Below are 21,381 nucleotides of genomic sequence, written 5' to 3'. Positions count from 1 at the left end.
TCACTTGGCAGAACTTTGGAATTAATACATGTATCAATTCATACGACCCCCAGTTAACCTTTGCCACCACTCACCGCCGAGCTTCTGCTCAGAATGCTGAGGTGGATTTGGAATTTAAAATGCAGAAGGCAGAGATGAATTTTAAGTGATTTTTTAAAATTCTCCAATAAAATCCCCCTCAAGACACCAGTTAGAACCTCCACTGTTAAACTGACATTAAGATCAAGTAATGTGTTCCGATAAGTGCTCAATATTGACGTTGGGAGTTTATGCAGCATTTAAAGGTCACACTTTATTTGGATCGTCCAGATAGTCCATCTGTAGATGCTCTACAGATGGTCATACTATTAACAAACTATCTGTTGATATCGGTTTAGTATAAGGGTTCTAGGGCTAGGTTTAGGATAAGGATTAAGGTTGGGGTTAGGGCAAAGTTTAGTATAAGGGTTAGTGCTAGGTTTAGAATAAGGGTTAGGTCTAGGTTTAGTATAAGTATTAGGGCTAGGTTTAGGATAAGGATTAAGGTTGGGGTTAGGGCTAGGTTTAGTATAAGGATTAGGGCTAGATTTAGAATAAGGGTTAGGGCTAGGTTTAGTATAAGGGTTAGGGCTAGGTTTAGGATAAGGATTAATGTTGGGGTTAGGGCTAGGGCTAGGTTTAGTATAAGGATTAGGGCTAGATTTAGAATACGGGTTAGGGCTAGGTTTAGTATAAGGGTTAGGGCTAGGTTTAAGATAAGGATTAAGGTTGGGGTTAGGGCTAGGTTTAGGATAAGGATTAAGGTTGGGGTTAGGGTTAGTATATAGTTAGTTGAAATGTTACTAATAGCCTGTAGATAGTCTATAGAACATCTACAGATGGACTATCCAAATAAAGTGTTACCCATTTAAATGCCCATTGAAGTCCAAATACTGTTTTCCTGTGTTTTGAATCATATTGTACATCAGCTGATGAAACTAACACTGTAAAAGTGTGAAAAATGTGATCAGTGTTATTTCCTGATAGATGCTGATAGATGTTTTTGCATGGGTGGAGCTTGCCTGGTGTAATCACCAGGTGGTAAAAGTTAATAGACCAATAACAAAGAGAGTTCCAAACCTCTCTGCCAATAGCAGCTAGTTTTCAGCTTACATCCCTCCCATTAGGCCCATCAAATTAGGTTCGTCACTCAGACCACTCACAGACAATCGGTTGAGGTTGGTGCGTCATGTCGTGATCGGGGATATTGATTATGGCAGCCCCCCCGCACCTCTGATTCAGAGGGGTTGGGTTAAAGGCGGAAGACACATTTCAGTTGAATGCATTCAGTTGTACAACTGACTTTCCTTTCCCTTTCCCTTCGTGGTGGAAGGGTCAGTGGGATAATCATTATCCCAGAAACCCTAGAATCACTAGGGTTTCATACCGCCACGACAGATCCACAGATGATGCAATCTCTATTGCACTCTAAACTGCCCTTTCCCACCTGGACAAAAGGAACACCTATGTGAGAATGCTATTAATTGACTACAGCTCAGTGATCAACACCATAGTGCCCTCAAAGCTCATCAATAAACCAAGGACCCTGGGACTAAACACCTCCCTCTGCAACTGGATCCTGGACTTCCTGACGGGCCGCCCCCAGGTGGTGAGGGCCGGTAACAACACATCCGCCACGCTGATCCTCAATACAGGGGCCCCTCTTGGGGTGCGTGCTCAGTCCCCTCCTACACCCTGTTCACTCATGACTGCACAGCCAGGCACGACTCCAACACCATCATTAAGTTTGACAACGACGAGCCTATAAGGGAGGAGGTCAGAGTCCTGGCCATGTGGTGCCAGGACAACAACCTCTCCCTCAAACTGATCAAGACAAAGGAGATGATTGTGGACTACAGAAAAATGAGGGCCGAGCACACCCCCATTCTCATCGACGGGGCTGTAGTGGAGCAGGTTGAGAGCTTCAAGTTCCTTGGTGTCCACACCAACAAACTAACATGGTCCAAGCACACCAAGACAGTCGTGAAGAGGGCACAACAAAACCTATTCCCCCTCAGGAGACTGAAAAGATTTGGCATGGGTCCTCAGATCCTCAAAAGGTTCTACAGCTGCACCATCGAGAACTGGTTGCATCACTGCCTGGTATGGCAACTGCTCGGCCTCCGAACGCAAGGCACTACAGAGGGTAGTGCTTACGGCCCAGTACATCACTGGGGCCAAGCTTCCTGCCATCCAGGACCTTTATACCAGGCGGTGTCAGAGGAAGGCCCAAAAAATTGTCAAAGACTCCAGCCACCCTAGTCATAGACTGTACCGGAGCGCCAAGTCTAGGTCGAAGAGGGTTCTAAACAGCTTCTACCCCCAAGCCAAAAGACTCTTGCATTGCCCCCCCCCCCCCTCTTTTACACTGCTGCTACTCTCTGTTGTTATCATCTATGCATAGTCACTTTAATAACTCTACCTACATGTACATATTACCTCAATTACCTCGACTAACCGGTTCCCCCGCACATTGACTCTGTACCGGTACCCCCATGTATATAGCCTTGCTATTGTTATTTTACCGCTGCTCCTTAATTACTTGTTACTTTTATTTCTTATTCTTATTCATATATTTTTTAATTGTTTTACTGCATTGTTGGTTAGGTGCTCGTATGTCAGCATTTCACTGTAAGGTCTACTACACCTGTTGTATTCGGAACATGTGACTAATACAATTTGATTTGATGTCTGTTTCTTGCTTGCCCTTTTTCTGTATCCTATCCAGTGCAGCTTGCTGCTTCTTGCTATTACAGTAATTACAGGAATATACTTAATTGTTACCCAGAAATGATTTGATATTGAGATAAAAACATCTGCATTTGGCCTTTTAAAACCTCTTAGGGATAGGCGGGACGCAAATGTCTCAACTGGCCAATTACCAGGGAAAAGGCAGAGCGCCAGATTCAAATAAAATACTATAAAATTCAAACCTTCATTAAATCACATGTAAGATACTCAACTAAAGCTACACTCGTTGTGAATCCAGCCAACATGTCAGGTTTTAAAAATGCTTTTCGACGAAAGCATAAGAAGCTATTATCTGATAGCCTGCACCATCTGCACCAGCAGGGAACAAAGAAGCTAGCATATTTCAACCCTGCAGGCGCTACACAAAACGCTGAAATAAAATATTAAACATGCATTACCTTTGATGAGATTATTTTGTTGGCACTCCAATATGTCCCATAAACATCACAATTGGTCCTTTTGTTCGATTAATTCCATCCATATATATCCAAAATGTCAATTTATAAAGCGCATTTGATCCAGAAAAAAACAGCTTACAAAAAACGCAACGTCACTACAAAATATTTCAAAAGTTGCCTACAAACTTTGCCAAAATATTTCAAACTACTTTTGTAATACAACTTTAGGTATTTTTAAACGTTAATAATCAAATTGTAGACGGGGCAATCTTTATTCAATACAGGAAAGAAAACCAACCAGTGCTGCTTTTCACGGCTTGCGCAACTCACAAAAGTGTCCCCAATTCCCGAGTTGGCCTACTTCTGTATTGCACAAAGGAATAACCTCAACCAAATTCCAAAGACTGGTGACATCCAGTGGAAGCGGTAGGAAATGACAACAGGTTCCTATGAATTACCCCTTTGCAAAGACAATTCAGGGAACAGAGAGGTGGGAAAAAATCAAAAATTCTGAACAGATAGTCCTCGGGGTTTTGCTATACTCACAGACATGATTCAAACAGTTTTAGAAATTTCAGAGTGTTTTCTATCCAAATCTATGAATAATATGCATATCTTATATTCCTGACATGAGTAGCAGGAAGTTGAAATTGGGCACGCTATTTATCCAAAAGTGAAAATTCTGCCCCTAGCAACTCATGATGTAGGTTAAATTGTGGCGTAGATTATGTCTCAATTGGTTGAAGCATGGAACTAGCAATATTTTATTTTATCCTTATTTTACCAGCTAAGTTGACTGAGAAAACATTCTCATATACAGAATGAGCCATTTGGAGCTGGGAATGATTAGGTGGCCATGATGGTATGAGGGTCAGATTGGGAATTTAGCCAGGACACCTGGGTTAACACCACTACTCTTATGATAAGTGCCATGGGATCTTTCCTGACCACAGAGAGTCAGGGCACCTGTTTAACGTCCCTTCAGAAAGACGGCACCTTACACACGGCAATGTCTCCAATCACAAAAGGGTTGTGGGTTCGATTCCTTTGTGTGCCTTCATGTGTTAGCTGTAAGTCACAGATAAAAGTATCTGCTAAATGACCATATTATATAGAATATCAGGCGGTAGAAGCTGCTTTTGTTAAGAGTTGGCCTAAGGCAGGGTATTCCAAACTAGGGGACGAAACTCCATGCAGGGTCGCCTGATTTGATTTGCGGTTGGTTCATAGAACCCGGGGTTAAGTCAGTGACCTCCAGTAGCCACTAGATGTGGTTGTACTAATCAAAGCAGATTCTGTTTTCTTTCTACAGATGTGGCTCGATCTTTTGAATGGTTTAAGCTACAAAATATTATGACCCCATCACTGAAACATCCAGTGGAAACATCTCAGGAACACGTACAGTTGATGTCGGAAGTTTACATACACCTTAGCCAAATGCATGTAAACTCAGTTTTTCACAATTCCTGATATTTAATCCTAGTAAAAATTCCATGTCTTAGGTAAATTAGGATCACCACTTTTTTTTAAGAATGTGAAATGTCAGAATAATAGCATTCACATTCCCAGTGGGTCAGAAGTTTGCATACACTCAATAAGTATTTGGTAGCACTGCCTTTAAATTGTTTCACTTGGGTCAAACGTTTCGGGTAGCCTTCAACAAGCTTCCCACAATAAGTTGGGTGAATTTTGGCCTATTCCTCCTGACAGAGCTGGTGTAACTGAGTCAGGTTTGTATGCCTCCTTGCTCGCACATGCTTTTTCAGTTCTGCCCACACATTTTCTATAGGATTGGAGTCAGGGCTTTGTGATGGCCACTCCAATACCTTGACTTTGTTATCCTGAAGCCATTTTGCCACAACTTTGGAAGTATGCTTAAGGTCATTGTCAATTTGAAAGACCCATTGTGACCAAGCTTTAACTTCCTGACTGATGTCTTGAGATGTTGCTTCAATACATCCACGTATTTTTCCTTTCTTATGACGCCATCTATTTTGTGAAGTGCACCAGTCCCTCCTGCAGCAAAGCACCCCCACAACATGATGCTGCCTACCCCGTGCTTCATGGTTGAGATGGTGTTTTTCAGCTTGCAAGCCTCCCCCTTTTTCCTCCAAACATAACAATGGTCATTATGGCCAAACAGTTCTATTTTTGTTTCATCAGACCAGAGGACATTGCTCCAAAAAGTACGATCTTTGTCCCCATGTGCAGTTGCTGGCATTTTTATGGCTGTTTTGGAGCAGTGGCTTCTTCCTTGGTGAGCGGCTTTTAAGGTTATATCGATATAGGACTCGTTTTACTGTGGATATAGATACTTTTGTACCTGTTTCATCCAGCATCTTCACAAGGTCCTTCGCTGTTGTTCTGGGATTTATTTGCACTTTTCGCACCAAAGTATGTTCATCTCTAGAAAACAGAACACGTATCCTTCCTGAGTGGTATGATGGCTATGTGGTCCCATGGTGTTTAAACTTGCGTAATATTGTTTGTTCAGATGAACGTGGTACTTCCAAGTGTTTGGAAATTACTCCCAAGGATGAACCAGACTTGTGGAGGTCTACCATGTTTTTTTCTGAGATCTTGGCTGATTTCTTTAGATTTTCCCATGATGTCAAGCAAAGAGGCACTGAGTTTGAAGGTAGGCCTTGAAATACATCCACAGGTACACCTCCAATTGACTCAAATGATGTCATCAGAAGCTTCTAAAGCCATGACATCCTTTTCTGGAGTTTAAAGGCACAGTCAACTTAGTGTATGTAAACTTCTGACCCACTGGAATTGTGATACAGTGAGTTATTTGTGAAATAATTTGTTAACAATTGTTGGAAAAAATTATTCTGTCATGCACAAAGTAGATGTCCTCACCTATTTGCCAAAACTATAGTTTGTTAACAAGAAATTTGTGGAGTGTTTGAAAAACAAGTTTTTATGACTCTAACCTAAGTGTATGTGAACTCCCGACTTCAACTGTGCGTACGTACTGTTTCCCTCTATTATGCCCACAAGCCATTAGAACCAAGTGGACAAGACCAAGCACTAAATCACATGGGTGGGACATTAAACTATTTTCTACACAGAAGATCATACAACTTTATTGCCTGGTGATCTTCTGAACCCAATACCTTTCTGATGCCTTACAGTCACTTCAAACCATCTTCAGATTTAAATGCTGTCCAAAGTACTGTCAGACTGATTTCTAATAGACTGTGTCATAGCCCAAATTAAAAAGTTAACATTGGCTGTTGATTGCATAATTTTCTTTGCATGGTGGGGTCACGAAAAAAAGTGATATCAAAATGGGGTCGCAGGCCAAAATAGTTTGGGAACTCCTGGCCTAAGCATTTGTTGAAAAATACATATCCTGATTCATACTGTGATATGGAATCACTCAAAGCCCTTAAGCATATGACTTCCTGAACCTCTCTGACCGTGTCAGGCCATATCTAACCGTGTGGTATCTTTCCTCTGCAGGGACCCTGAAAAGCTTGCTGCAATATCACATTATGGAGATGATTATTGGCAACACTTGAGGCGGCTCTGACTGCGTGTCACAGTCTCTGGCTGAGTTTGACCGTGTGTGACCGTGTGGTCTCTCTTATCTGTAGGGACCCTGAACGCGCTCCTGAGACAGAAGGGTCAGGCAGCAACAGAGGGGCCCACCTGGTCACTGAGTGGTAACCAAGGCGACCACTGGAAACAGGCCAAAGTTAGCATCCACCCAACCGCCTCTTTCCAGGTAAGTAAAACCTTGTGTGATTGGATGATTCGGGAGTCAGTCAGGGGAAGAATCCCAACTTAAAGTTTATGTCTATAACAGCTATCACTCTCCATCTCTCTCTTTTTCTCCCAACTCAGGTGGTGCTGGAGGGTATCCGAGGTCCTGGTATTGAGGGGGATATCGCAATTGATGATGTCACCCTGGAGGAGGGGGAGTGTAGAGATCTACCGGCCGTTAGTGAGTACAGAAACACAGTGATCAAGTATTCTGCCACAATATACTCTCTGTTCTGGGCCAAATAGAATTCTAGTTTGCTCTTTTTTTTTGTAAATTCTTTCCAATGTGTCAAGTAATTCTCTTTTTGTTTTATCATGAATTGGTTGAGTTTAATTGTGTTGCTGTCCTGGGGCTCTGTGGGGTCTGTTTGTTTTTGTGAACAGAGCCCCAGGACCAGCTTTCTCTTCTCCAGGTTCACCTCTCTGTAGGTGATGGCTTTGTTATGGAAGGTCTGGGAATCTCTTCCTAGGTGGTTGTAGAATTTAACGGCTCTTTTCATGATTTTGATCATTAGAGGGTATCGGCCGAATTCTGCTCTGCATACATTATTTGGTCTTTTACGTTGTACATAGAGGACATTTTTGCGGAATTCTACATACGGAGTCTCAATTCGGTGTTTGTCCCATTTTGTGAATTCTTGGTTGGTGAGTGGACTCCAGACCTCACAACCATAAAGGGCAATGGGATCTATAACTGATTCAATTATTTTTAGCCAGATCCTAATTTAACGTTGAATTTCATTTTCCTTTTGATGGCATAGTAGACCCTTCTTGCCTTGTCTCTCACATCCTTCACCACTTTGTGGAAGTTACCTGTGGCACTGATGTTTAGGCCGAGGTATGTATAGTTTTTGTATGCTCTAGGGCAACAGTGGCTAGATGGAATTTGTATATCTAGATGCTGCTGTAGGCCCTACTTGGTTGGTGACAGAAGCACCAGATCATCAGCAAACAGTAAACATTTGACTTCAGATTCTAGTATGGTGAGAACGGGTGCTGCACACTGTTCTCGTGCCCTCGCCAATTCATTGATATATACAGTGTGTTGAAGAGGTTAGGGCTTAAGATGCATCCTTGTCTCACCCCCCAGCCCTGTGGAAGGAAATGTGTGTGTTTTTTGACAATTTTAACTACACACTTGTTGTTTGTGTACATGGATTTTGCAACTTTCTATCAAGTTCTATAGCAGACCCTCATGCCAAATTGAGTCAAACGTTTTTTGAAATCAACAAAGAATAAGAAGACTTTGCCTTTATTTTGGTTTGTTTGTGAATATGTGGTCTGTCATATGATAATTTGGTAAAAGCCAATTTGACATTTGCTCAGTACATTGTTTTAGCTGAGGAAATGTACGATTCTACTGTTAATGATAATGCAGAGGATTTTCCTAGGGTTGCTGTTGACGCATATCCCCCGGTAGTTATTGGGGTCACTTTTGTGGATTGGCATGATCAAATCAAATCAAATTTCAAATCAAATCAAATGTATTTATATAGCCCTTCGTACATCAGCTGATATCTCAAAGTGCTGTACAGAAACCCAGCCTAAAACCCCAAACAGCAAGCAATGCAGGTGTAGAAGCACGGTGGCTAGGAAGAACTCCCTAGAAAGGCTAAAACGTAGGAAGAAACCTAGAGAGGAACCAGGTTATGTGGGGTGGCCAGTCCTCTTCTGGCTGTGCCGGGTGGAGATTATAACAGAACATGGCCAAGATGTTCAAATGTTCATAAATGACCAGCATGGTCCAATAATAATAAGGCAGAACAGTTGAAACTGGAGCAGCAGCACAGCCAGGTGGACTGGGGACAGGAAGGAGTCACCATGTCAGGTAGTCCTGAGGCATGGTCCTAGGGCTCAGGTCCTCCGAGAGAGAGAAAGAAAGAGAGAAAGAGAGAGTTAGAGAGAGCACACTTAAATTCACACAGGACACCGAATAGGACAGGAGAAGTACTCCAGATATAACAAACTGACCCTAGCCCCCCGACACATAAACTACTGCAGTATTAAATACTGGAGGCTGAGACAGGAGGGGTCAGGAGACACTGTGGCCCCATCCGAGGACACCCCCGGACAGGGCCAAATAGGAAGGATATAACCCCACCCACTTTGCCAAAGCACAGCCCCCACACCACTAGAGGGATATCTTCAACCACCAACTTACCATCCTGAGACAAGGTTGAGTATAGCCCACAAAGATCTCCGCCACGGCTCAACCCAAGGGGGGGGGGGGATGATGACATCAGTGACTCAACCCACTCAGGTGACGCACCCCTCCCAGGGACGGTATGAGAGAGCCTCAGTAATCCAGTGACTCAGCTCCTGTAATAGGGTTAGAGGCAGAGAATCCCAGTGGAAAGAGGGGAACCGGCCAGGCAGAGACAGCAAGGGTGGTTCGTTGCTCCAGAGCCTTTCCGTTCACCTTCACACTCCTGGGCCAGACTACACTCAATCATATGACCCACTGAAGAGATGAGTCTTCAGTAAAGACTTAAAGGTTGAGACCGAGTTTGCGTCTCTGACATGGGTAGGCAGACCGTTCCATAAAAATGGAGCTCTATAGGAGAAAGCCCTGGCTCCAGCTGTTTGCTTAGAGGGACAATTAGGAGGCCTGCGTCTTGTGACCGTAGCGTACGTGTAGGTATGTACGTCAGGACCAAATCAGAAAGATAGGTAGGAGCAAGCCCATGTAAAGCTTTGTAGGTTAGCAGTAAAACCTTGAAATCAGCCCTTGCTTTGACAGGAAGCCAGAGTACGGAGGCTAGCACTGGAGTAATATGATCACATTTTTGGGTTCTAGTCAGGATTCTAGCAGCCGTATTTAGCACTAACTGAAGTTTATTTAGTGCTTTATCCGGGTAGCCGGAAAGTAGAGCATTGCAGTAGTCTAACCTAGAAGTGACAAATGCATGGATAAATTTTTCTGCATAATTTTTGGACAGAAAGTTTCTGGTTTTTGCAATGTTACGTAGATGGAAAAAAGCTGTCCTTGAAATGGTCTTGATATGTTCTTCAAAAGAGAGATCAGGGTCCAGAGTAACGCTGAGGTCCTTCACAGTTTTATTTGAGACGACTGTACAACCATTAAGATGAATTGTCAGATTCAACAGAAGATCTCTTTGTTTCTTGGGACCTAGAACAAGCAACTCTGTTTTGTCCGAGTTTAAAAGTAGAACGTTTGCAGCCATCCACTTCCTTATGTCTGAAACACATGCTTCTAGCGAGGGCAATTTTGGGGCTTCACCATGTTTCATTGAAATGTACAGCTGTGTGTCATCCGCATAGCATTGAAAGTTAACATTATGTTTTCGAATGACATCCCCAAGAGGTAAAATATATAGTGAAAACAATAGTGGTCCTAAAACGGAACCTTGAGGAACACCGAAATGTACAGTTGATTTGTCAAAGGACAAACCATTCACAGAGACAAACTGATATCTTTCCGACAGATAAGTTCTAAACCAGGCCAGAACTTGTCCGTGTTGACCAATTTGGGTTTCCAATCTCTCCAAAAGAATGTGGTGATCGATGGTATCAAAAGCAGCACTAAGGTCTAGGAGCACGAGGACAGATGCAGAGCCTCGGTCTGATGCCATTAAAAGGTCATTTACCACCTTCACAAGTGCAGTCTCAGTGCTATGATGGAGTCTAAAACCAGACTGAAGCATTTTGTATACATTGTTTGTCTTCAGGAATGTAGTGAGTTGCTGCGCAACAGCCTTTTCTAAAATTTTTGAGAGGAATGGAAGATTCGATATAGGCCAATAGTTTTTTATATTTTCTGGGTCAAGGTTGGGATTTTTCAAGAGAGGCTATTACTGCCACTTTTAGTGAGTTTGGTACACATCCGGTGGATAGAGAGACGTTTATTATGTTCAACATAGGAGGGCCAAGCACAGGAAGCAGCTCTTTCAGTAGTTTAGTTGGAATAGGGTCCAGTATGCAGCTTGAAGGTTTAGAGGCCATGATTATTTTCATCATTGAGTCAAGAGATATAGTACTAAAACACTTGAGCGTCTCTCTTGATCCTAGGTCCTGGCAGAGTTGTGCAGACTCAGGACAACTGAGCTTTGAAGGAATACACAGATTTAAAGAGGAGTCCGTAATTTGCTTTCTAATAATCATGATCTTTTCCTCAAAGAAGCTCATGAATTTATCACTGCTGAAGTGAAAGCCATCTTCTCTTGGGGAATGCTCCTTTTTAGTTAGCTTTGCGACAGTATCAAAAAGGAATTTTCCTCAATTAAGTTAGAAAAATAGGATGATCGAGCAGCAGTAAGGGCTCTTCGGTACTGCACGGTACTGTCTTTCCAAGCTAGTCGGAAGACTTCCAGTTTGGTGTAGCGCCATTTCCGTTCCAATTTTCTGGAAGCTTGCTTCAGAGCCCGGGTATTTTCTGTGTACCAGGGAGCTAGTTTCTTATGAGAAATGTTTTTAGTTTTTGGGGGTGGAACTGCATCTAGGGTATTGCGCAAGGTTAAATTGAGTTCCTCAGTTAGGTGGTTAACTGATTTTTGTCCTCTGGCGTCCTTGGGTAGACAGAGGGAATCTGGAAGGACATCAAGGAATCTTTGTGTTGTCTGTGAATTTATGGCACGACTTTTGATGTTCCTTGGTTGGGGTCTAAGTAGATTTTTTTTTTTTGCAATTGCAAATGTAATAAAATGGTGGTCCGATAGTCCAGGATTATGAGGAAAAACATTAAGATCCACAACATTTATTCCATGGGACAAAACTAGGTCCAGAGTATGACTGTGACAGTGAGTGGGTCCAGAGACATGTTGGACAAAACCCACTGAGTCGATGATGGCTCCGAAAGCCTTTTGGAGTGGGTCTGTGGACTTTTCCATGTGAATATTAAAGTCACCAAAGATTAGAATATTATCTGCTATGACTACAAGGTCCGATAGGAATTCAGGGAACTCAATGAGGAACGCTGTATATAGCCCAGGAGGCCTGTAAACAGTAGCTATAAAAAGTGATTGAGTAGGCTGCATAGATTTCATGACTAGAAGCTCAGAAGACGAAAACGTCTTTTTTTTTTGTAAATTGAAATTTGCTATCGTAAATGTTAGCAACACCTCCGCCTTTGTGGGATGCACGGGGGATATGGTCACTAGTGTAGCCAGGAGGTGAGGCCTCATTTAACACAGTAAATTCATCAGGCTTAAGCCATGTTTCAGTCAGGCCAATCACATCAAGACATCCGTCACTCCTCAGCAGGTCAGGCTTGGTCCTGTTTGTGGGTGAGTCCCAGAAAGAGGGCCAATTATCTACAAATTCTATCTTTTGGGAGGGGCAGAAAACAGTTTTCAACCAGCGATTCAGTTGTGAGACTCTGCTGTAGAGCTCATCACTCCCCCTAACTGGGAGGGGGCCAGAGACAATTACTCGATGCCGACACATCTTTCTAGCTGATTTACACGCAGAAGCTATGTTGCGCTTGGTGATCTCTGACTGTTTCATCCTAACATCGTTGGTGCCGACGTGGATAACAATATCTCTATACTCTCTACACTTGCCAGTTTTAGATTTAGCCAGCACCATCTTCAGATTAGCCTTAACGTCGGTAGCCCTGCCCCCTGGTAAACAGTGTATGATCGCTGGATGATTCGTTTTAAGTCTAATACTACAGGTGATGGAGTCGCCAATGACTAGAGTTTTCAATTTGTCAGAGCGAATGGTGGGAAGCTTCGGCATTTCAGACCCCGTAACGGGAGGAGTAGAGACAAGATAAGGCTCGGCCTCTGACTCCGACTCGCTGCTTAATGGGGAAAACCGGTTGAAAGTTTCTGTCGGCTGAATGAGCGACACCAGTTGAGCATTCCTACAGCATTTCCTTCCAGAAACCGTGAGAAAGTTGTCCTGCTGCGGGGACTGTGCCAGGGGATTTATACTACTATCTGTACTTACTGTTGGCACAGACGCTGTTTCATCCTTTCCTCCTTGGGGTGGCAGGGTAGCCTAGTGGTTAGAGGGTTGGACTCGTAACCGGAAGGTTGCAAGTTCAAACCCCCGAGCTGACATGGTACAAATCTGTCGTTCTGCCCTTGAACAGGCAGTTAACCCACTGTTCCTAGGCCGTCATTGAAAATAAGAATTTGTTCTTAACAGACTTGCCTGGTTAAATAAAGGTTAAATAAAGGTAAAATAAAAAAATAAAACACTGAAATTACCCTTGCCTAACGATTGCGTCTGACGCTGGGCTTGTAGCACAGCTATACTCGCCGTAAGGCGATCGTTCTCCTGTATATTATGAGTACAGCGACTGCAATTGGAAGGCATCATGTTAATGTTACTACTTAGCTTTGGCTGTTGGAGGTCCTGACGAACCATGTCCAGATAATGCTTCCAGAGTGAAAAAGTTGAGGGAAAAAACAAAAATATAAACGGTAATTAAAAAGTATAAACCGTAAAGTTGTCAGGTAGCAAAATAGGTTGGCAACAAAACGCACAGCAACACGTAAACAAGTCTCAATTAAGTAGATTGTAGAAATGTAGATTGTCATTGAAACAGAAAGCCCATAAGGTTACCTTTCAGAATAGCTAAAAAGCTAATGAGCATGTCTCAGCTTAGAATGACAGGGGCCATGATCAGTCCTTGGTTCCAAATATTGGAGAATATGCTAGAGCTGAGGATGATGTTAAAGACTTTAACCTCTCTAGGATAGGGGACGCTCGCGTCCCACTTGGCCACTTGGCCAGTCACATAAATGCAGTAAATCACACATGTAAGATACTCAATTAAAGCTACACTCGTTGTGAATCCAGCCAACATGTCAGATTTTAAAAAGGCTTTTCGGCGAAAGCATAAGAAGCTATTATCTGATGATATCACAATAGTAAACAAAGAGGTTAGCATATTTCAACTCTGCAGGCGCTACACAAAACGCAGAAATAAAATATAAAACATGCCTTACCTTTGACGAGCTTCTTTTGTTGGCACTCCAATATGTCCCATAAATATCACAATTGGTCCTTTTGTTCGATGAACCTCTAATGACTCCCCATCCCGCATGAGGGAGCGTAATCATCGACTGACATTAATTAGCATAATGCAGAGAAAAAGAAAATATTCCTATTCATGAAAATCACTAGTGAAATATATTGAGACACAGCTTAGCCTTTTGTTATTCATCACCCTGTCATCTCAGATTTTCAAAATATGCTTTACAGCCAAAGCTAGACAAGCATTTGGGTAAGTTTATCAATAGCCTAGCATAGCATTTTGTCCAGCTAGCAGCAGGTAACTTGGTAAAGGAAATCAGAAAAGCAATCAAATTAAATAGTTTACCTTTGATGAGCTTCGGATGTTTTCACTCACGAGACTCCCAGTTAGATAGCCAAAAATATTATTTTTGTAGGCGAAATAGCTCCATTTGTTCTTCACGTTTGGCTGAGAAATCGCCCGGAAATTGCAGTCACGAAAACGCCGAAATATATTCCAAATTAGTTCCATAATATCGACAGAAACATGACAAACGTTGTTTATAATGAATCCTCAAGGTGTTTTTCAAATATCTATTCGATAATATATCCACCGGGACAATTCGTTTTTCAGTAGGACCGATTGGAATGGCTACTAATAATGGCTACCTCTGTATTTTACGCGAGAATCACTCTGGGAGCATCAGGTGACCACTTGCGCAATGTAGCCGCTTACGGGTATTCTTCAACATAAATGCGTCAAACTACGTCACAATGCTGTAGACGCCTTGGTGAATACGGAGAAAGAGTAATCTGGTTGATAGCCCATTCACTGCTCAATAGGGACGCATTGGAACGCAGCGCTTTCAAAACATGAGGCACTTCCGGATTGGATTTTTCTCAGGCTTTCGCCTGCAACATCAGTTCTGTTATACTCACAGACAATATTTTTACAGTTTTGGAAACTTTAGATTGTTTTCTATCCTAAGCTGTCAATTATATGCATATTCTAGCATCTTGTCCTGACAAAATATCCCGTTTACTACGGGAACGTTGTTTTTCCAAAATTGAAATCTACTAATAATATGCATATCTTATATTCCTGGCATGAGTAGCAGGAAGTTGAAATTGGGCACGCTATTTATCCAAAAAGTGAAAATGCTGCCCCCTATACCTTAAGAAGTTACGTACGGCCAATTGGAATTTGTGGTCTGTATATTTTATAATTTCATTGAGGATACCATCAACCCCACAGGCCTTTTTGGGTTGGAGGGTTTGTATTTTGTCCTGTAATGTAATTGGAGAATCCAGTGGGTTCTGGTCATCTTTAATAGTTTATTTTAAGATTTGTATTTGATCTTGTATATGTTTTTGTTGTTTGTTCTTTGTTATAGAGCCAAAAAGATTGGAGAAGTGATTTATTCATACATCTCCATTTTGGATAGATAACTATTCGTGTTGTTGTTTGTTTTCAATTTTCCAAGAACTGGTTAGATTCTATGGATTCTTCAATTACATTGAGCTGATTTCTGATGTGCTGTTCCTTCTTTTTCTGTCTTGTTTTAGTGATTCACCATCGTGAAGGTGTAGGTTCAGGTTTTCTGGGTCTCTATGTTTTTGGTTAGGTTGTCAAGGAACTTTTTTTATTTGATAGGGAAGCTGAGAGGTCAAAAATACTGTTTAGATTTTCTACTGCCAAGTTTACGCCTTCACTATTACAGTGAAACATTTTGTCCGGGAAATTGTCGAGAAGGGATTGAATTTGATATATCCTAATTGTTTTTTTTGTAGAGTTCCACACTATTTTCCTTCCATCTATACCATTTGTTAATATTATTCAGTTCCTTTGGCTTTGATACCTCATGATTGAGCATAGCACCGTTCAAGTAGAGCGTGAATTTGCTGTGATCTGATAGGGGTGTCAGTGGACTGACTGTGAACACTCTAAGGGAATCTGGGTTTAGGTCAGTAGTCTACAGTACTACTGTCAAGAGATGAGCAATAGGTGTACCTACCATAGGAGTCTTCTCAAAGCCTACCATTGACTCTTTACATACCCAGCATCCAACAGAGCTGCAGGAGTTGTGGCCCATTTTTGTTGGTTATGTTGTCATAGTTGTGTCTAGGGGGGCACATGGGGGAGGGAATGCTGTAGGTTTTTTATGGGGGGGCCTATATAGGGTGTGGTCAGGGTTTTCTTGGGGTCGTCTTAGCTGGTTGGGGTGTGGCTGGTGATGCTATGGTGTGGGTGCAGGTCCTTCAGGAGGGGGTCTTGCAGAGGTGCTTTTTCTCTCTCTCTCTTGTTCGCTCTCGCTGTCTCAGGAGGGCCAATTCTAACCAGCAGCTATAGTGTCTCTCTAGAAAGAGAGGGGTGGGGTTGCCATAGCAACAGGGCAGTAATCACATGAATGATAGCCGTCCCGACCAAACGGAGCGACGGAACGAGCGACAGTCCGTGGGGAGGGGATCACTGTAATTGCAGACAAGGAGGAACAAACAGAGAGAGAGAGCAAAAATAGAAAAGCATGACAGGTAATGGCTTGGCGGGCGGCCATATTGACAAGATAGGAGGAGGAGAAGGAGGACTGTGTTGCTCACTTCAGGAGGGAGAGGAAGTCTGATTAAAGTCAGCTTCTAAATGGACACACACTCTCTCTCACACACAAACACACCACACACTCCTGGGAAATAAACTTCGTAGTTTGAATTTGATTTTAAGTGAACAGATTGAAGGAGTGTTGATAGATTTTTCTGGGAATTGAATAAAGGGAATCACTTGTGAACAATTGTAACGAACAAATTGTGATATTGCTTTTTTGTCAAATGAATACATTCCTACTTACTTGTTCTCACAATACCTGTGTTACTTAACTGGAAAATCAAAACTGAGAAATGAATTACACAAATCAGACTGAGCTGTCGCTATGAATAAGATTTTGAGCATAACTGGTCACTATTTCAACATCTACTTTGTAAAACAAAATATGTAAAACAAAATATTTCCAGTTACAATATCCAGGAGTAATATCTTAATAAAGTAAACTAGTAAACTAAACAATGTCAAGTCCAAGCAATCTACTGGCAGTAGTTTCAGACAATGTTTGTCTGCAGTGCATCTGGCTCCATTATCATTCAGATCAGTTTAATCACTTCATTAGTAGTTAAGGAGTTAGTCTCCCAGGTCGAGGACAGACTCTCTCCATGCATTATGGATTTACCATCTCTCACCATGAATATTACATGATCCTGACTGCCACCATGGCAACAGCATGTGTTTTAATGAAAGTTCTTCTAATGTCTCATTTTAACTAAGAATTACTGGATATTATTACTGGAGATATTTTTGTGAGGAAACAGATTTCAGGGTCATGATGATGCCAAATGTTATTGAACAAATGTTTAACTCTGTCTCCGCCCCCTTTAGATCTCAGATCCGCTGCCCCATCTACATCTGCCCATATATGGCTGCTGAGTGTCACCTTGGCGATGACCTTCCGGTGGGGTCATAGGTGACCCTGCCCTGCGCCATCTGGCGGAGGCAAACGGGCCGAACCGGTCTCGGGCCCGACCTCGGCCCTGGTGTCTGTGTTATTGTACCCTCAGCATCCAATCACCAAAGATTCATGCATTCAGAAGGCGGCGGCGAGGGAATCCAAACACAGACCACCAAGAGGGACGGAAATCTTTAAAACAGACCAAAAAAAGGAAAAAAATACCACATAAAACGTAATAAAATAAGATACGCATTTTTTTTTAAAGAGACAACTTTTCCAGAAAATTGCTCCCCAAGCGCAGGATTGTGAGCACTTTTACGAGAGCGAAGCAAAGCCAGGTGTTGAGATGCCTGGACTTTAGTGAGAGTGTTTACAAGCGCAGCGGGAAAACTATTTGTAAAGCACAAGAACAATTTTGCCAGTCAGGAAACTTAAATTGAAAGGTAAGTGGGAATTGAGACATTGGGGACTTTTTGAAGAACAAAATGACTTTTCCCCGGCTTAAAAAAAATTTGAATTGAAGCTTTTCTCTGTCTTATCTTTTTGGAGTTGCACCTGATACACATCAAGGACTATTTTCACTCTGCCCAGCCACCCTGACCTTCACACCTTGACATGTCTCTCTCTCTCTCGACTTGATGCTGTGCAGTAGAAAACAGAAACTTGGACATTTAGTTATCTATCCCAGCTCTCTCTCCCCTCTTGCCCAGTAGCTGCCTAAGTATTTCACAACACTGTCCTCACCAGTCCAAGTGGCCAACAGAGGGTATGTGAGGCCAAGTAAGCAGGCCCCAGGCAGACTCCAGGCAAACCCCAGGCAGGCTCCAGACTCGGGGTCTGTGGGTTAGTTGGAGAGAAGTAGGAGAGAGAGTTGAAGAGGGGTGTGCCATAGAGGTGGAGAGTTGTGGGGTATAGAGGTGGAGAGGGGTGTGCCATAGAGGTGGAGAGGTGTGGGTTATAGAGGTGGAGAGGGGTGTGCCATAGAGGTGGAGAGGGGTGTGCCATAGAGGTGGAGAGGTGTGGGGTATAGAGGTGGAGAGGGGTGGGGCATAGGAGGTGGAAAGGGGTGGGGCATAGAGTTGGAGAGGTGTGGGATATATAGGTGGAGAGATGTGTGGCATAGAGGTGGAGAGGGGTGGGGTAGGAGAGAGAGTTGAAGAGATGAGGGTTAGAGGGTGGAGTGGGGTAGGAGAGAGGTGGAGGAAGGGCTTTGGGGTTAGGACAGATGATGTGTATAGGGAGGTGGAGGTCTGTAGCAGTCAGAAAGAGGTGGTTGGAGATGGACAGACAGACTGACAAACAGACAGTTGGAGGCTAGGTGGAGGGCAGAGGGGAAAGGAGTAGAGGGTAGGAGTAGAGGCAAAAAGGAAGGGTGGAAGACAGATGAGAAGAGAGGTGTCTCTGCTCTCCCCCAGTCGGTCGAACCCTGCAGCTGAGGAACAGAAGCCACTTCCTGCCATGAAACAAAGTGCCTTCAGATCACAAACAACAGAACAGACCGAACTGTTAGCCTGGATGGTAAGACCAAACACACCTATGATGATGATAGTGATGGTGATGTTTCCACTGATGGGCTATTTTCTACATGTTTATTTTGCCCCACAAGTGCTGGTGGAAAGCACGCTTCCTCAAAGGGATTCAGTTGAAATTGTGTGTGTGTGTGTGTGAGTGTGTGTGTGTGTGTGTTTTAGGGCAAGCTGGGGGATAGTCAGGCAGACCGGGGGGCCTAGGTCCCAGGACTATTGCAAGATGTCACAAACCAGGCAGTTGTGGCCGTTCCAATAAAGGAGTTAGTATAAATGGACAGGAGGGGTGAAAGCGATGGACTACTAAGAGAGGAAGGGCTATGGAGTTTCTCAGAAAGACAGTCAGAGAACACATACTGTATGAGGACAAAGACAGTCGATTGATTGCCTCACTGTTTCCGAAAGAGTCTCCATCCCAGCCGAACTGACTTTTTAAAAGAAAAGAACAGAACTATTAATGAATATAATGTTGTGTTGTACAGGGAGTTGAAGATGCCGGTAGATGGAATACTGTAAGCCTCGCTGCCCCACACACCTCCACCATTTATATCAAACAATGGGAGAGAAAAATATGAATAATGATCATAATAATGATATTTTATTACTCTAGCGAGAATGTTTCTCTGCTTTTACACAAACTGTGAAGATTGCCTGTGGAAGATCTACATGAGACCCTCCATTACCTTAACCAGCTGGTTTTTAAAAAGATATTGTACAAAAAAAAGACTAAAAGAAAAAATTCCGTACATTGTTGGTTATGAAGAGAAAACAAAAACGTTTTGAGGACTTGTTGGTCTTGTTTCTTATATTTTTCTGTTGGGAAAATGATCTGACTTTTAACTTCTTTTTATCTTCTTGTTGTCTCCCTTGCATTGCTGAAGTATCAAAAACCGATGATGGAAACATAAGACGTTAAACCTATTTGGTAATTGTATAACTTGTAAATGTGAAGAAGCTCTATTATAAAGGTTTATGATCACTGTTTTATGTTGGAGAACTGGAAGCACAACATATAAGGTCTCAACATATAAAATGCAGTATATATGCACCTATATGTGACCTGCTCACACAAAGTCAGGCTTATAGACCCCGAGAAACATATTACACAATCATCGATAATAAATAACTTGTATTATTTTTACTCGTTACGTTGACATTCATACAGTCTTATCCATCCAAAGACACGAATGCAAATTCTGTGAAAAACTAACAGTCATAGATCATCAAGAATGAAACTTACCAGACAATTGTAGCCAACGAATTTGGCTGTTATTGAGTTGTAATTTGGTTGGTATTGTGGCTTTTGACGCAGAAAACATTTATGTGATGCAAAGACAAACTAGAAAAATATGCCTGGTTTGGTCCGAGCGGGTCGTGTACACGTGTGAGCATATGCAGTGTACAATAGTTGTGATAAGAAACAGAAACATGGAAAAGAAAAACACACCATACATAAAACTAAACAGAGCAGAATGATTGGCAGTCGTTAGAAAGCATTAATAACATCCTCTCATAAGGCGTATGTTATAGTTCCTAGGACATTATCACGTTTACATGTACTGTTTATGCTGTAGAGTCTGTTCGCTTTCACAAAGATGCCCAGATCATATTGAATGTAAATCAAAAATGAGCGTGCCATAATAATTGAGAATTGATTTAGGCTTTGAAGCTTTACCTAAGCCCTTTTTAAAAGACACATTCACACATATTACACTGTTATCTGTGAAATGATCCGTATAATTTTGCCATGCATCATGTTGTTACAAAACTATTTGTCAAAAGGTCAAATTTAGACCTGTTTATTGATTATTTCTGACTTGGACATAGACCTACTACTATACTTGGCAAACTCAACACATACTGTACTTCACTGAAATCACTATTGTCCATCATAACTGAAGGGCTTTGTCACATTGTGCCATTCTTCACCAGGTTTTAATATTATTATCTCCCAATGATATAACATATCACAGGAAGTGGTAACCCTTACTACCCGCATCACTTCCTGTCACGCTCGGTTTATGACATTGGGGTGTATCTCAGTACGCTGAAGTTGCTTCTTCCTCTTGTGTCTTCTCTCCTTCAACTGCTCTGATCTAAAAAACACCCTTGTATAAGTCGAAGCGACATGGTGGATATTTGGGAATTTTACCATGTTGTAATTTCAGTGCAGAATGGTGTAAGAGAAGAGACGAGGAGAGGAGGCCATTTTAGACTACTGAGAGGTACCCTTTTGAATTGCTACATAAGGGTACCGAAGAGATGAAATTCTGTAGGGATGTTTCTGAGAGCTGTGTAACGATTACGTTGCCTATGTTGTACTGTGCCAACACCTTGTAATAATTATTCTCTGATCTGTGCTCTATATATAATTAGGCTTCTTTTTCACTGTATTTCTTTGGATTTATCACCCATTTTGTGTGCCATACCTGCAACTAATGCTAAAATAAAGAAAAAAGATATTTTATGTTCGTGTTGTTGAATTAGTCCTGTTCT

General features: G+C 42.3%; 1 protein-coding gene across 1 annotated transcript in view; it reads left to right on the top strand.

The window, feature by feature from the left end:
- The window catches only part of LOC109879218 (MAM domain-containing glycosylphosphatidylinositol anchor protein 2), a 425,402-nt gene extending 404,499 nt beyond the window's left edge, over positions 1-20,903 (top strand). The window contains exons 16-18 of the mRNA XM_031800190.1: positions 6,773-6,903; positions 7,023-7,122; positions 17,290-20,903. Of these exons, the coding sequence (XP_031656050.1) occupies positions 6,773-6,903; positions 7,023-7,122; positions 17,290-17,378 (320 nt within the window). The 3' untranslated portion in view covers positions 17,379-20,903. The remainder of the gene's footprint in view (positions 1-6,772; positions 6,904-7,022; positions 7,123-17,289) is intronic.
- Positions 20,904-21,381: the final 478 nt, after the last annotated feature.

Source organism: Oncorhynchus kisutch, linkage group LG21 (assembly GCF_002021735.2).
Source record: "Oncorhynchus kisutch isolate 150728-3 linkage group LG21, Okis_V2, whole genome shotgun sequence".
In the NCBI taxonomy this organism is placed as follows: Eukaryota; Metazoa; Chordata; class Actinopteri; order Salmoniformes; family Salmonidae; genus Oncorhynchus; species Oncorhynchus kisutch.
The sequence above is the reverse complement of the archived record's forward strand: the minus strand, read 5'-3'. Positions and strand labels throughout refer to the sequence as shown.